This window comes from Manis pentadactyla, chromosome 1 (assembly GCF_030020395.1).
Source record: "Manis pentadactyla isolate mManPen7 chromosome 1, mManPen7.hap1, whole genome shotgun sequence".
NCBI lineage: Eukaryota > Metazoa > Chordata > Mammalia > Pholidota > Manidae > Manis > Manis pentadactyla.
In genome coordinates, this window is record NC_080019.1 from 202495375 (window position 1) to 202511410 (window position 16036).

Here is a 16036-nt window from a genome sequence, read left to right on the forward strand (position 1 = left end):
CATTGTTAGTGTATAGGAAAGCCACAGATTTCTGTGTGTTAATTTTGTATCCTGCAACTTTGCTGTATTCTGATATCAGTTCTGGTAGTTTTGGACTGGAGTCTTTAGGGTTTTTTATGTACAATATCATGTCATCTGCAAATAGTGACAGTTTAACTTCTTCTTTACCAATCTGGATTCCTTGTATTTCTTTGTTTTGTCTAATTACTGTGGCTAGGACCTCCAGTACTATGTTAAGTAACAGTGGGGAGAGTGGGCATCCCTGTCTTGTTCCCGATCTCAGAGGAAAAGCTTTCAGCTTCTCGCTATTCAGTATGATGTTGGGTGTGGGTTTATCATATATGGCCTTTATTATGTTGAGGTACTTGCCCTCTATACCCATTTTGCTGCGAGTTTTTATCATGAATGGATGTTGAATTTGGTCAAATGCTTTTTCAGCATCTATGGAGATGATCATGTGGTTTTTGTCCTTCTTTTTGTTGATGTGGTGGATGATGTTGATGGATTTTTGAATGTTGTACCATCCTTGCATCCCTGGGATGAATCCCACTTGGTCATGGTGTATGATCCTTTTGATGTATTTTTGAATTTAGTTTGCTAAAATTTAATTGAGTATTTTTGCATCTACATTCATCAGGGATATTGGTCTGTAATTTTCTTTTTTGGTGGGGTCTTTGCCTGGTTTTGGTATTAGGTTGATGTTGGCTTCATAGAATGAGTTTGGGAGTATTCCCTCCTCTTCTATTTTTTGGAAAACTTTAAGGAGAATAGGTATTATGTCTTCTCTGTATGTCTCATAAAATTCCGAGGTAAATTCATCTGGCCCGGGGGTTTTGTTCCTGCGTAGTTTTTAATTACTGTTTCAATTTCTTTGCTCGTAATTGGTTTGTTTAACTTTTGTGTTGCTTCCTTAGTCAGTCTTGGAAGGTTGTATTTTTCTAGGAAGTTGTCCATTTCTTCTAGGTTTTCCAGCTTGTTGGCATGTAGGTTTTCATAGTAGTCTTTAATAATTCTTTGTATTTCTGTGGAGTCTATCGTGATTTTTCCATTCTCATTTCTGATTCTGTTGATGTGTGTTGATTCTCTTTTTCTCTTAATAAGTTTGGCTAGAGGCTTATCTATTTTGTTTATTTTCTCAAAGAACCAGCTCTTGGTTTCATTGATTTTTTCTATTGTTTTATTCTTCTCAGTTTTGTTTATTTCTTCTCTAATCTTTATTATGTCCCTCCTTCTGCTGACTTTAGGCCTCATTTGTTCTTCTTTTTCCAGTTTAGATAATTGTGATGTTAGACTATTCATTTGGGATTGTTCTTCCTTCTTTAAGTGTGCCTGGATCGCTATATACTTTCCTCTTATGACTGCTTTCGCTGCGTCCCACAGAAGTTGGGGCTTTGTGTTGTTGTTGTCATTTGTTTCAATATATTCCTTGATCTCTATTTTAATTTGTTCATTGATCCATTGATTATTTAGGAGCATGTTGTTAAGCCTCCATGTGTTTGTGAGCCTTTTTGTTTTCTTTGTAGAATTTATTTCTAGTTTTATACCTTTGTGGTCTGAAAAGTTGGTTGGTAGAATTTCAATCTTTTGGAATTTACTGAGGCTCTTTTTGTGGCGTAGTATGTGGTCTATTCTGCAGAATGTTCCATGTGCACTTGAGAAGAATGTATATCCTGTTTCTTTTGGATGTAGAGTTCTATAGATGTCTATTAGGTCCATCTGCTCTAGTGTGTTGTTCAGTGCCTCTGTGTCCTTACTTATTTTCTGCCCAGTGGATATATCCTTTGGGGTGAGTGACGTGTTGAAGTCTCCTAAAATGAATGCATTGCATTCTATTTCCTCCTTTAGGTCTGTTAGTATTTGTTTCACATATGCTGGTGCTCCTGTGTTGGGTGCATATATATTTAGAATGGTTATATCCTCTTGTTGGACTGAGCCCTTTATCATTATGTAATGTCCTTCTTTATCTCTTGTTACTTTCTTTGTTTTGAAGTCTATTTTGTCTGATACTAGTACTGCAACCCCTGCTTTCTTCTCTCTGTTGTTTGCCTGAAATATGTTTTTCCATCCCTTGACTTTTAGTCTGTGCATGTGTTTGGTTTTGAGGTGAGGTTCTTGTAAGCAGCATATAGATGGGTCTTGCTTTTTTATCCATTCTGTTACTCTATGTCTTTTGATCGGTGCATTCAGTCCATTTACATTTAGGGTGACTATTGAAAGATATGTACTTATTGCCGTTGCAGGCTTTAGATTCATGGTTACCAAAGGTTCAAGGTTAGCTTCTTTAGTATCTTACTGCCTAAGTTAGCTCGCTTATTGAGCTGTTATATACACTGTCTGGAGAGTCTTTTCTTCTCTCCCTTCTTATTCCTCCTCCTCCATTCTTTATATGTTGGTGGTTTTATTCTGTGCTCTTTCGTGTTTCCTTTAACTGCTTTTAGTGGGTAGTTGATTTTATTTTTTGCCTTTAGTTAGTATTTGGTTGGTCTGCTTTCTTTGCTGTGACTTTATTTTCTCTGGTGACATCTGTTTAGTCTTCGGAGTGCTCCCGTCTAGAACAGTCCCTCTGAAATACCCTGTAGAGGTGGTTTGTGGGAAGCAAATTCCCTCAACTTTTGCTTGTCTTGGAATTGTTTAATCCCACCATCATATTTGAATGATAGTCGGGCTGGATACAGTATCCTTGGTTCAAGGCCCTTCTGTTTCATTGCATTAAATATATCATGCCATTCTCTTCTGGCCTGTAAGGTTTCTGTTGAGAAGTCTGATGATAGCCTGATGGGTTTTCCTTTATAGGTGACCTTTTTCTCTCAAGCTGCCTTTAAAACTTTTTCCTTGTCCTTGATCTTTGCCATTTTAATTATTATGTGTCTTGGTGTTGTCCTCCTTGGGTCCTTTCTGTTGGGAGTTCTGTGTATTTCTGTGGTCTGTTTGATTATTTCCTCCCCCAGTTTGGGGAAGTTTTCAGCAATTATTTCTTCAAAGACACTTTCTATCCCTTTTTCTCTCTCTTCTTCTGGTACCCCTGTAATACGGATATTGTTCCTTTTGGATTGGTCACACAGTTCTCTTAATGTTGTTTCATTCCTGGAGATCCTTTTATCTCTCTCTGTGTCAGCTTCTATGCGTTCCTGTTCTCTGGTTTCTATTCCATCAATGGCCTCTTGCATCTTATCCATTCTGCTTATAAATCCTTCCAGAGTTTGTTTCACTTCTGTAATCTCCTTTCTGGCATCTGTAATCTCCCTCCAGACTTTATCCCTTAGCTCTTGTATATTTCTCTGCATCTCCGTCAGCATGTTTATGATTTTTATTTTGAATTCTTTTTCAGGAAGACTGGTTAGGTCTGTCTCCTTCTCTGGTGTTGTCTCTGTTATCTTCGTCTGCCTGTAATTTTGCCTTTTCATGGTGATAGAGATAGTTTGCAGAGCTGGCATGAGTGACGGCTGGAAGAACTTCCCTTCTTGTTGGTTTGTGGCCTTCCTCTCCTGGGAGAACAGCGACCTCTAGTGGCTTGTGCTGGGTAGCTGCATGCAGAAAGGGCTTCTGATTCTTGCCCGGCTGCTATGGAGTTCATCTCCGCTGTTGCTGTGGGCGTGGCCTGCCTCAGGCCGCTGCTCCGATATGGTGGAGCCCCATTGGAGGGGGAATGGCTGGGAGGCTATTTATCTCCGTGAAGGGCCTCCGTGCTCCCTGCTGCCCAGGGAGTTAGAGTGCCCAGAGTTCCCCAGTTTCCCTGCTGCTGGACTAAGTGTCCCAGGACGCTTCCGTCCGGCGGTGGGGTCCCTGTCCCTTTAAGACTTCCAAAAAGCACTCGCTTTTCTTTGTCCTGGGTGCGCTTTCTGCAGGGACCTGCTCACAGGTCTTACTGTCCTGTTTCCCTAGTTTCCAGCACCCCATGCATGCACTGTGTCTGCGCTCTGGTGCGGATGGCTAGGGCTGGGTGTTTAGCAGTCCTGGGCTCCCTCTCCCTCCCCCCTCCGACTCCTCTCCTCCTGCCTGGAGCTGGGGTGTGGGGTGCTCAGGTCCCACCGGGCTGCGGCTTGTATCTTACCCTCTTCGCGAGGTGCTGGTTTCTCGCAGGTGTGGATGTGGTCTGGCTGTTGTCCTGTGTCTTCTGGTCTTTCTTTTAGGAAGAGTTTTCTTTGTTGTATTTTCAAAAATATATGTGTTTTTGGGAGGAGATTTCCGCTGTTGTACTCACACCACCATCTTGGCTCTGCCTCTGCTTGGTTATGGTAGATTTTTATGTATATTTCACCGCAATAGGAATTGCAGTCCAAGTCTCAATTAAAACATACTGCCCTCTGAAAAAGGCCTGAGATTAGCCACCATCGGAGAAGTATTGAAACTGATGGAGATGGAATTGAGATTTTGTCTTTATTGGAAAAAGGGAGTCATACACTTCAGCATCATGACAGCCACATCTGTGCTCTCCCCACTTAGAACCAGGCTGCTGGGGAAACACAGCTGAATTCATCACTGCAAAAATTTGTTCCTGGCACACACTTAGTTGACTTGTGGAGTGATGTCTCTGTTTTATGTGACCTGCTGGAGATTGCTGTGCTCAGGAAGCATAAATGGATTCCCCCAGTTACTTTGACTCTCAGGGGATGCTGTTATCCTGTTCTCCCTGCTCTCTCATCCCCAGGTGAACATGGTATCTTGGAAACCATTTTCTAAAACCCCTCCCTAACCTCTTCAACTCCAACTACAGCCAAAGCAAAAAATCTAGAAGATGCAGTCATGTTTTCCCAACAACGACGAGCTGGGACCTCTGCCTCTGACGTGATCGAGTCCAGTGACCCCTGCTCTGAGGCCCGGGAGAAGCTGCAGGAGATGTGTCACCACATGTGAGCGCTCAGTGGTTGGGGATGGATGCGAGAGGAGAGTATGGCCAACAGTCACCTGTGTGCATGAAGGGGAAAATCATGGAAGTGTCTGCACTGTGCCAGGGATGGTTGGTTACCCAGTGCTCTCAGTGACAGTGATGGGGTGATGGCCGTCCCTCACACCCATACACGTTCCCAGTCCTTCCCCTCTCACTGTGACCGTAAGAGGAAGAGAGGACTTATGCCTGTTTTGCAGATGAGGAAACTGAGCTTGAGGCCCACAGGTGGGTGGGGCACCAGGGTACTTTGTCTCCTCACTAGTGATACCCCTTTCTTAACATAGGGGCTTCTTAGAGTTTTTAGTCTTGGTGCTTGATGGTTTATTTCTTAACATAATTTGTCAGAGGCCCTCTTATCAAAAAGAAACACCTCTGAAAAGAAACAAAAAACATTGACATTGGTGATTAATGGTATTTATGATATTATGGGTTCTACAAGTCCTAGCAAGTCAGTCTACATTTGTCCAAGGGCCCAGACATTGGGCCATAAAGGATTTAAAACCTTGTCACATCTAAGCCATACATATCTCAGGCTCCCTGGGCCATTATTACTGTAGCTACAGAACATGGGTAGAGGGCAGCCACCCAGTTTGTCCTTTACTGTAACAATATGAAAGGAAGCTGGGTTTCCATGTAACCTCAGGACTGAGCAAAGCTTCCAGCCCCCCCAGGAACCTGTTCTGCACACAGTCTGACTCCATGGCTACTCACCCCAGTGCAAATGGTGGAAAGCAGGCAAGGACTGGTGCTGGGGCCTTCCCAGTTCTTCCTAAAAATACTGCCATTAAGGATCAGGGGAATTGGGGGGGCAGTATTTTTGGGACAGGGGTCTCGGGAGCTGGGGAGGGCTGTGGAGAGCCTCTCTGGGAGTGAGAGCCAAGTGGCTAGAAGGTATGTTGCTCTCCTTCCCTGCAGAGAAGCTGAAAAGGCCTTGTGGAAGGGGAGGAATATCTTCTACCCCATGATCTTACGCAACTACAGGGCAAAGATGCCCTTTCATCCAGTGTTGGCCCCAAAAGGGGACGCTCAAACCCCGAGCTCCTATCACCCTCTCCTTCCGGGCATGCAGACTCCCACTCCCACCCCTCACCAGCCTGCCGCCCACCATCTGCACCTTGGCCGGCGTTCTCAGGACTGGAAGGCATCCAAGAAGACCATCAAGTTGCATTATGCCTTCTGTGATGGGTCCTCCTTCGTTTAGTATCCTTTTATTTGGAGCTACCCTTTCTCCCCAGCAACTCCATCCCAGGTTTGCAAAAGCCTGAGTATTAACTCTGGTTTTTTAATTGATCAGGGAAGCCTGGTGATGGGTCCCCTGGAGTACTACAGGTTTTTCCATGTTGGAGCATGTCCCAGTGGGAAGCAGTGGATCAGAAAGTCACCTCGGGCCCGTGTTCCTTGCAGGGGTCCTGTCGCCCCCTACCCGATATGTGCTGGAGCTGGCTCAGACCCCAGATGCCCAAGCCATTTGGCAGCCAGGCTCTGAGGCTAGAGAGGGAAAAGCACTTATTCTAGGTCCTACAGTCTGAGTTGGATGAGATGTCGAAGAGGGAAGACACCAAGCTATTCATCCCTGTTGCTTCATTGTAGGATTGGGTAGAGTGACTCATTCAGTGTCACAAAAGGAATTTGGTGGCCAAGCCTGGGTTCAGGGCTGCCTCACCTCCATTTAGGGCCCTCTTTCTGGTACCGAATTTATGCCTTTCAGGACTGTTTCCTGTAGCAGAGAACAGGATGGGGTGGTGGCATAGAAGGGGACCCCATTTAATAATAAAACCACTGGTCACTCCAGCATCCCCTCCCCTACCTTTCGAGGAGAGGGCGGCTCTCTGAGCTGTCAAAACAGGCTGCCCAATCAGGCCTGCCTGGCAACAGGCCCCCTCACTTCATTTGACCTCCTCGCCACTGAAGTGGGAATTCAGAATTTAAGTGTCCTGTCAAAGGAGTTCTTTTGTTTTTCTGATGGTAAATGAATCCATTCATCACACTCGGCCCAGCCCTGCTTCCAGTGCACCCTGTGATACTGAACGCAGCAAACTCCTTCCAGGGTCGCTGCTGCTCACTCTGGGTCATGGGGCTCTCCTCCCTCGTTTCCTGACCCTTTACTGCATTAACACCATCATCTCCCTGAGCTCCTCATGAAGCTGTGTTTGTGAATTAGTCTGCTATCAGCAGGATCGGAGAGAGAGGAGGTGGGCTAGTGTCTGGTCTTTGTTCTCTCACCTGTCAGAATCCCGAGGTCCCCCTGGGTGGGACCTCCCCAAGCCTGCAGGCTGTGCTACTGGTTTGCTTGACTCCTACCCCAGTGATCCCATCTTGGCAATTAACGCATTTCCTCTTTGGGAGTCTCAAGAGGCCAGGTTCTAGGCCCAGTTCTTAGTAGAGTTGGGCCCAGCGATCTTGGAACACAAATTCTGTTCGTGTGTTTAAGTGACCAAAACACGTGCACAGCTGTTGGAGCCCTCTTAAGTGGAGAAATGTTTGGAAGACACTTCCCTTATCTCATGGCTTGCACAAAACCCTGCCTCAGCAGTTAGTTCTGTTTTCACAGATTGCTGGGCAGAGTTCAGGTAGAAATGATACATCTTCCTGTGGGATGCCAAAAAGCTCCAGCCCTGATTGCTTTGCACTTACCAGCATCAGATTCCAGAACAATCCCAGTATTCATTTTGTTTGGATTGTTAGCATCTCCTGGATATCTTCCCTCAATTGCTGATTCTCCCATCAAACTTCCCTGAAAGCCTTTTTCATGAAGATACAAACTCAGAACACTAAAAACGAACCTTAATCACCATGTGCCTGGCACTGTGCACAGCACTGTTCCTTTAGGGGTTTTTTGAGCACTCAACCACTCTATGAGGTACCCATTAAAAAATATATGATACAAAACATTTAGCATATAATTTGCCATTTTAATTATTCTGAAGTGTTATCATTCACTGGCATTAAGTACATTCAGTGTTGTATACCCATAACCACTATCTGGTTCTAGAACTTCATCACCCTCAAAGGAAACCCCCTGTCCACTGAGCAGTCACTCCTCACACCCCCTCTCCTACAGTGCCTTGCAGCTGGTAATCTGCCTTTGGCCTCCATGCATTTGCCTATTCCAGATAATTTCATTTAAATGGAATCATACAATATGTGCCCTTTTGTATCTGGCTTTTATCACTTAGCATGAGCCTTGGCTTTTGAGGTTCATCTATGTTGTAGTATGCATCAGTACTTCATTCCTTAAGTTGGGGTGAAATTCACATAATAAAGTTGACTGTTTTAATGTGGACAGTTCAGTGGCCTTTAGAACACTTGCAGTGTTGTGCAGCCACCACCAAGTTCCAGAACCTTTTCATCATTTCAGAATAAACCCAACACCCTCTAAGCAGTCACTCTCCATTTCCCTCTATCCACAGCCCTGGCAAACACCAATCTATTTTCTGTTTCTGTGGATTTGCCTGTTCTGGACATCCCATGTAAATGGAATCCTATAACTGGTGTTTTGTATCTGGTTTCTTTCACTTAGCATAATGTTTTCAAGGTTTGTACGTGTTGTAACATGTCAGAATTTCCTAATTTTTTTGTGGCTGAATAATATTCTATTGTATGGATATGCCACTTTAAAAAAATTATTCATTGTTTATGTACATTAGGTTGTTTCCACCATTTGGCTATTCTGAATAATGCTGCTGTGAACGTTCTTTTAAAAGTTTTTATTTGCACACCTTTTTCATTTATTTTGGGTTTATAGCTAGGAGTAGAATTACTGGGTCATACAGCAATTCTGTTTTACTTATTAAGGAACCTCCAAAATGTTTTCCAAAGTGGCTGCACCATTCTATATTCCCACCCACAATGTTTGAGGGTTCCAATTTCTTCACATCCCTGACTACACTTGATATTTTTCAATTTTGAAATTTCAGCCATTCTGGTGGGTGTGAAGTAACATCTCATTGTGATTTTGACTTGGATTTCTATAATAACTAATGATTTTGAGCATCTTCATGTGCCTTCCTTGTATGTTTTCTTTGTAGAAATGTGTATTCGAGTCCTTTGCCCATTTTTTAAATTCTTTGTCCATTTCTTGTTGAGTTGCAAGAGTTCTTTATGTATTGTGGATACTAGATCCTTAACAGATAATGTGATTTGCAAAAATTTTTTTCCTGTACTTTGGGATATCTTTTAACTCTCTTGACTTTTTATATACAAAAGTGTTTAATTTTTATGAAACCCAGTTTTTTTGTTTTTCCTTGTGCTTTGAGTTTCAAATCTAAGAAACCACTGCTTACCCCCATCTTGCCTTCTAAGAGTTTTATAGTTCTAGCTCCCACATTTAGGGCTTTGATCCATTTTGAATTGATTTTTTCATATGGTGTGAGATAAGGGTCCAACTTCATTCTTTTGCATGTTATACCCCCTTGTCTCAGCACTTTTTGTTGAAGCGACTATTCTTTTCCCACTGAATGTTCTTGGCACCCTTATTGAAAATCAATTGGCCATAGATGTATGAGTTTATTTTTAGACTATCAATTCTGTTCCACTGATCTATATGTCTTTTATTATGCCAGTACCATACTGTTTTGATTATTGTAGCATTGTAGTGTTGATATCAGGAAGTATAAATATTTCAGCTTTGTTCCTTTTTAAAGATTATTTTGCTTATTTTGGGTCCCTTGCAATTCTATATGGATTTTAGAAATAGTTTTCCATTGTTGGAAAAAAGGTTGATGGGATTTTGATAGGAATTGCTTTGAATCTGTAGATCATTGTGAGGATATTGCCATCAACAATATTAAGTCTTTCAATCCATGAATACTAACAACAACAAAAAAGAAATGCACAAAAGGAAATGATGCCATTTAAAATAGCATCACAAAGAATAAAATACTTTGGAATAAATTTAATCAATGAGGTGTGAGACTTGTACACTGAAAACTACAAAATATTGTTCAACTATGAAGACTGAAATGAATAGAAAGACATCTGTGTTCAAGAGGGGCAACTGGTTTTTGTGTGTTGATCCTGTACCTGGCAACTTCGCTTTACATATTTCTAGGAACTTGTCCTTCTTAACTAGGTTATCCAACTTGTAGATGTACAATTGTTCATATAATTCCCTAATGATCTTTTTTGCTTCTGTCAGGTCTAGTATTGTCTTCACTTTCTGATTTTAGTAATTTGAATCATTTTTTTCTGAGTCACTCTAGCTAAATGTTTGTCAATTTTGTTGATCCTTTCAAAGAACCAACTTTTGGTTTTGTTGGTTCTCTCCATTTGTTTTCTAGTCTCTGTTTTATATTTCTCTTCTCTAATCTTTATTAGTTGCTTCCTTCTACTATCTTCAGCTTTAGTGTGCTCTTCTTTCTCTAGTTTCTTAAGGTGGAAAGTTGGATTATTGATTTCAGATCTTTCTTCTCTTGTACTGTGGGTATTTACAGCTATAAATTCCTCCCTGACCACTGCCTTCACTTTATCCCATACATTTTGATATGTTGTATTTTTTTCATTCATCTCCAAGGGTTTTCTGATTTCCTGTGTGATTTCTTGCTTATCCATTGGTTGCTTAAGAGTGTATTGTTTAATTTCCACCTATTTGGAAATTTTCCAGATTTCCTTTTGTCAGTAATTTCTAGTTTCATTCTGCTGTCAGAGGAGATACTTCCTAAGTTTCAGTCTTTTAAAATTTATTGAGACTTGTTTTGTGGCCTAACACATTGTCTATACCAGATAATGAGCCTGTGAACTTGAGAATTTGTGTTCTGCTATTGTTGGATAGAGTGTTCTGTATATGCCTCTTGGGTCTAGTTGATTTACAGTGGTGCTCAAGTTCTCTTTATTTTCTTTATTGATCTTCTGTCTAGTTCTATTCATTGCTGAAAGTGAGGTAGTGAAGTCTCCAACTTTTATTGTATAACTACTACTTCCTTTAACTCTGCCAGTTTTTGCTTTCTATGTTTTGGGGTTCTATTGTTAGGTATGTATGTGTCTATAATTGTTATATTTTGTTGAGGTATTGATCCTCTCCTCAATACATAATATCTTTGTCTCTTAAAAAACTTTTTAAAGTCTATTTTGTCTGATAGCAATATAGCCACCTCTGCTCTCTTTTGGTTACTATTTACATGGAGTAACTTTTCCCATCATTTCACCTAAAATCTAGTTGTGTCTTTGGATTTAAAGTGAGGCTCTTGTAAACAACATATAATTGGATCCTTTCTTTTAAAATCCATTCTGTCAATATCTTCCCTTTGGTTGGAGAGTTTAATCCACTTATATTTAAAGTAATTGCTGATATGGAGGACTTAATTCTGCTATTTTGCCATTTATTTTATATATGTCATATCTTTTTTTTTGTTCCTTAGGTCCTCCATTACTGCCTTCTTTTTTTTAATTTTGTTATCATTAATCTATAATTACATGAAGACCATTATGTTTACTAGGCTCTCCCCTACCCCGTCCCCCCAACAAACCCCATTACAGTCACTGCCAACAGCATAGTAAGATGTTGTAGAATCACTACTTGTCTTCTCTGTGTTGCACAGCCATCCCCTTTCCCCCACCCCCTACATTATACATGCTAATCATAAAACCCCCTTTCTTCTTCCCCACCCTTATCCCTCCCTACCCTCCCATTCTCCCCAGTCTCTTTCTCTTTGGTAACTGTTAGTCCATTCTTGAGTTCTGTGATTCTGCTGCTGTTTTGTTCCTTCAGTTTTTCCTTTGTTCTTATACTCCACAGATGAGTGAAATCATTTGGTATTTCTCTTTCTCCGCTTGGCTTATTTCACTGAGCATAATACCCTCTAACTCCATCCATGTTGTTTCAAATTGTAGGATTTGTTTTCTTCTTATGGCTGAATAATATTCCATTGTGTATATTTACCACATCTTCTATATCCATTCATCTACTGATGGACACTTAGGTTGCTTCCATTTCTTGGCTATTGTAAATAGTGCTGCGAAAAACATAGGGGTACATCTGTCTTTTTCAAACTGGAGTGCTGCATTCTTAGGGTAAATTCCTAGAAGTGGAATTCCTGGGTCAAATGGTAAGTCTACTTCAGCATTTTGAAGAACGTCCATACTGCTTTCCACAGTGGGTGAACTCATTTACATTCCCACCAGCATTGTAGGAGGGTTCCCCTTTCTCCACAACCTCACCAACATTTGTTGTTGTTTGTCTTTTGGATGGTGGCCATCCTAACTGGTGTGAGGTGATATCTCATTGTGGTTTTAATTTGCATTTCTCTGATGATTAGCGATGTGGAGCATCTTTTCATGTGTCTGTTGGCCATCTGAATTTCTTCTTTGGAGAAGTGTCTATTCAGCTCCTCTGCCCATTTTTTAATTGGATTATTTGCTTTTTGTTTGTTGAGGTGGGTGAGCTCTTTATGTATTTTGGATGTCAAGCCTTTATCGGATCTGTCATTTATGAATATATTCTCCCATACTGTAGGGTACCTTTTGTTCTATTGATGGTGTCTTTTGCTGTACAGAAGCTTTTCAGCTTGATGTAGTCCCACTTGTTCATTTTTGCTTTTGTTTTCCTTGCCCGGGGAGATATGTTCAAGAAGAGGTCACTCATGTTTATGTCTAAGAGATTTTTGCCTATGTTTTTTTCTAAGAGTTTTATGGTTTCATGACTTACATTCAGGTTTTTGATCCATTTTGAATTTACTTTCGTGTATGGGGTTAGACAGTGATCCAGTTTCATTCTCTCACATGTAGCTGTCCAGTTTTGCCAGCACCATCTGTTGAAGAGACTGTCATTTCTCCATTGTATGTCCATGGCTCCTTTATCAAATATTAATTGACCATATATGTTTGGGTTAATGTCTGAAGTCTCTAATCTGTTCCACTGGTCTGTGGCTCTGTTCTTGTGCCAGTACCAAATTGTCTTGATTACTATGGCTTTGTAGTAGAGCTTGAAGTTGGGGAGTGAGATCCCCTCCCCACTTTATTCTTCTTTCTCAGGATTGCTTTGGCTATTTGGGTTCTTTGGTGTTTCCATATGAATTTTTGAACTATTTGTTCCAGTTCTTTGAAGAATGTTGTTGGTAATTTGATAGGGATTGCATCAAATCTGTATATTGCTTTGGGCAGGATGGCCATTTTGACGATATTAATTCTTCGTAGCCAAGAGCATGGGATGAGTTTCCATTTGTTAGTGTCCTCTTTGATTTCTCTTAAGAGTGTCTTATAGTTTTCAGAGTATAGGTCTTTCACTTCTTTGGTTAGGTTTATTCCTAGGTATTTTATTCTTCTTGATCCAATTGTGAATAGAGTTGTTTTCCTGATTTCTCTTTCTATTGGTTCATTGTTAGTGTATAGGAAAGCCACAGATTTCTGTGTGTTAATTTTGTATCCTGCAACTTTGCTGTATTCCGATATCAGTTCTAGTAGTTTTGGAGTGGAGTCTTTAGGGTTTTTTTTTTTTGTAGATAATTATTTTTTTATTGAAGGGTAGTTGACACACAGTATTACATTACATTAGTTTCAGGTGTACAACATAGTGATTCAACATTTATATACATGACAATTCTAGGTACCAGCTATCACCATACCAAGCTGTTACAATATCTTGACTATATTCATTACATCCCGGTTACTTATTATTTTACCATTGGAAGTGTATACTTTTTTATTTTATTATTATTTTTTTGTGAGGGCATCTCTCATATTTATTGATCAAATGGTTGTTAACAACAATAAAGTTCTGTACAGGGGAGTCAATGCTCAATGCACAATCATTAATCCACCCCAAGCCTAATTTTCGTCAGTCTTCAATCTTCTGAGGCATAACAAACAAGTTCTTACATGGAGAACAAATTCTTACATAGTGAATAAGTTCTTACATGGTGAACAGTACAAGGGCAGCCATCCCAGAAACCTTCGGTTTTGCTCATACATTATGAACTATAAACAGTCAGTTCAAATTTGAATACTCATTTGATTTTTATACTTGATTTATATGTGGATACCACATTTCTCTCTTTATTATTATTATTTTTAATAAAATGCTGAAGTGGTAGGTAGATACAAGATAAAGGTAGAAAACATAGTTTAGTGTTGTAAGAGAGCAAATGTAGATGATCAAGTGTGTGCCTGTAGACTATGTGTTAATCCAAGCTAGACAAGGGCAATAAAACATCCACATATGCAGAAGATTTCTCTCAGAACGGGGGGGTGAGGTTCTAAGCCTCACCTCTGTTGATCCCCATTTTCTCACCTGATGACCCCCCTGCGACTGTGCCTTTCTTAGGTTGTTCCTCCCGTGAGGAATCTTACCCGTCTCTGGCTAACCAGTCATCTTCCGGGGCCATACAGGGAAATGTAAAGTTGGTAAGTGAAAGAGAAGCCTTATTGTTTGAAATGGTTAGCTTTTTATTTCTTTGCATATTTATGCCCTGTGGCTTCTATGCCCAGCATTTGTCTTGAGGTGTCTTTACCACTTGGAAGAATTATGATACTCGGTAAATTTGATATGAGGCACGAATTCTATTTAAGGGTTGTAATTAGGAAGGAAGAAGAAAAGCTATAGAAGTAGCAGGCGGCAGAAAACATGGGAAGATTGATTATTTCTTTGACATATCTTCTTGTAGAGTAACTTCAGCATGTATAGGTTTTAAGCTACTACTTAAATTGCACACACACATTAACATAATAGGAGTATAGTTACATAACCAAAGCATATCTGTAATTACCAGCCATCTCCAGTGAAACCAAGAAAACCAGTTAGGCACCTTAGGCATTTGTGAAAACTTATCTATGATATGGTGGATATTGTCCAACTGAACTTGAACAGTCTGAGAGAAATCAGACAAATTAAAACAACCCATTCCTGGGGACTGTTCACATCCCTTATGTTCTTTTAGCAATAAAGAGTCTGTAGTTGTAAGATTTTGGAGCGCTACAATTTGCACTTCTCCTAATTCTTTTTATTTTTTTATTTTTTTATTTTTTATTGAAGGGTAGTTGACACACAGTATTACATTACATTAGTTTCAGGTGTACAACACAGTGATTCAACATTTATATACATGATAATTCTAGGTACCAGCTATCACCATACCAAGTTGTTACAATATTTTGACTATATTCCTTATGCTATACATTACATCCCGGTTACTTATTTATTTTACAATTGGAAGTGTGTTTATATATATATATATATATATATATATTTGTGTGTGTGTGTGTGTGAGGGCATCTCTCATATTTATTGATCAAATAGTTGTTAACAACAATAAAATTCTGTATAGGTGGGTCAATACTCAATGCACAATCATTAATCCACCCCAAGCCCAACTTTCGTCAGTCTCCAATCTTCTGATGCATAACGAACAAGTTCTTACATGGAGTACAAACTCCTACATAGTGAATAAGTTACATGGTGAACAGTGCAAGGGCAGTCATCACAGAAGCTTTCGGTTTTGTTCATGCATTATGAACTATAAACAGTCAGTTCAAATATGAATATTCATTTGATTTTTAAACTTGATTTATATGTGGATACCACATTTCTCTCTTTATTATTATTATTTTTAATAAAATGCTGAAGTGGTAGGTAGATATGAGATAAAGGTAGAAAACAGAGTTTAGTGTTGTAAGAGAGCAAATGTAGATGATCAGGTGTGTGCCTGTAGACTATGTGTTAATCCAAGCTAGACAAGGGCAATAAAACATCCACGTATGCAGAAGATTTCTCTCAGAACATGAGGGGGGAGGTTCTAAGCCTCACCTCTGCTGCTCCCCATTTTCTCACCAGATGGCCCCCTGCGAATGTGCCTGTCTTAGGTTGTTCCTCCCTTGAGGAATCTTACCCGTCTCTGGGTAACCAGTCATCTACCGGGGCCATACAGGGAAATGTTAAGTTGGTAAATGAGAGAGAAGCCTTATTGTTTGAAATGGTTAGCTTTTTACTTCTTTGCATATTTATGCCCTGTGGCTTCTATGCCCAGCATTTGTCTTGAGGTGTCTTTACCACTTGGAAGAATTATGATACTCGGTAAATTCGACATGTGGCACGAGTTCTATTTAAAGGTTGTAATTAGGTAGGAAGAAGAAAAGCTATAGAAGTAGCAGGCAGAAGAAAACCTGGGAAGATTGATTATTTCTTTGACATATCTTCTTGTAGAGTAACTTCAGCATGGA

General features: G+C 40.3%; 1 protein-coding gene across 1 annotated transcript in view; it reads left to right on the plus strand.

Moving 5' to 3' along the window:
- C1H3orf20 (chromosome 1 C3orf20 homolog) overlaps window positions 1-16036 on the plus strand; it is a 97711-nt gene that overhangs the window by 22591 nt on the left and 59084 nt on the right. The window contains 2 exon segments of the mRNA XM_057488773.1: window positions 4715-4850; window positions 5804-6088. Of these exon segments, the coding sequence (XP_057344756.1) occupies window positions 4715-4850; window positions 5804-6088 (421 nt within the window).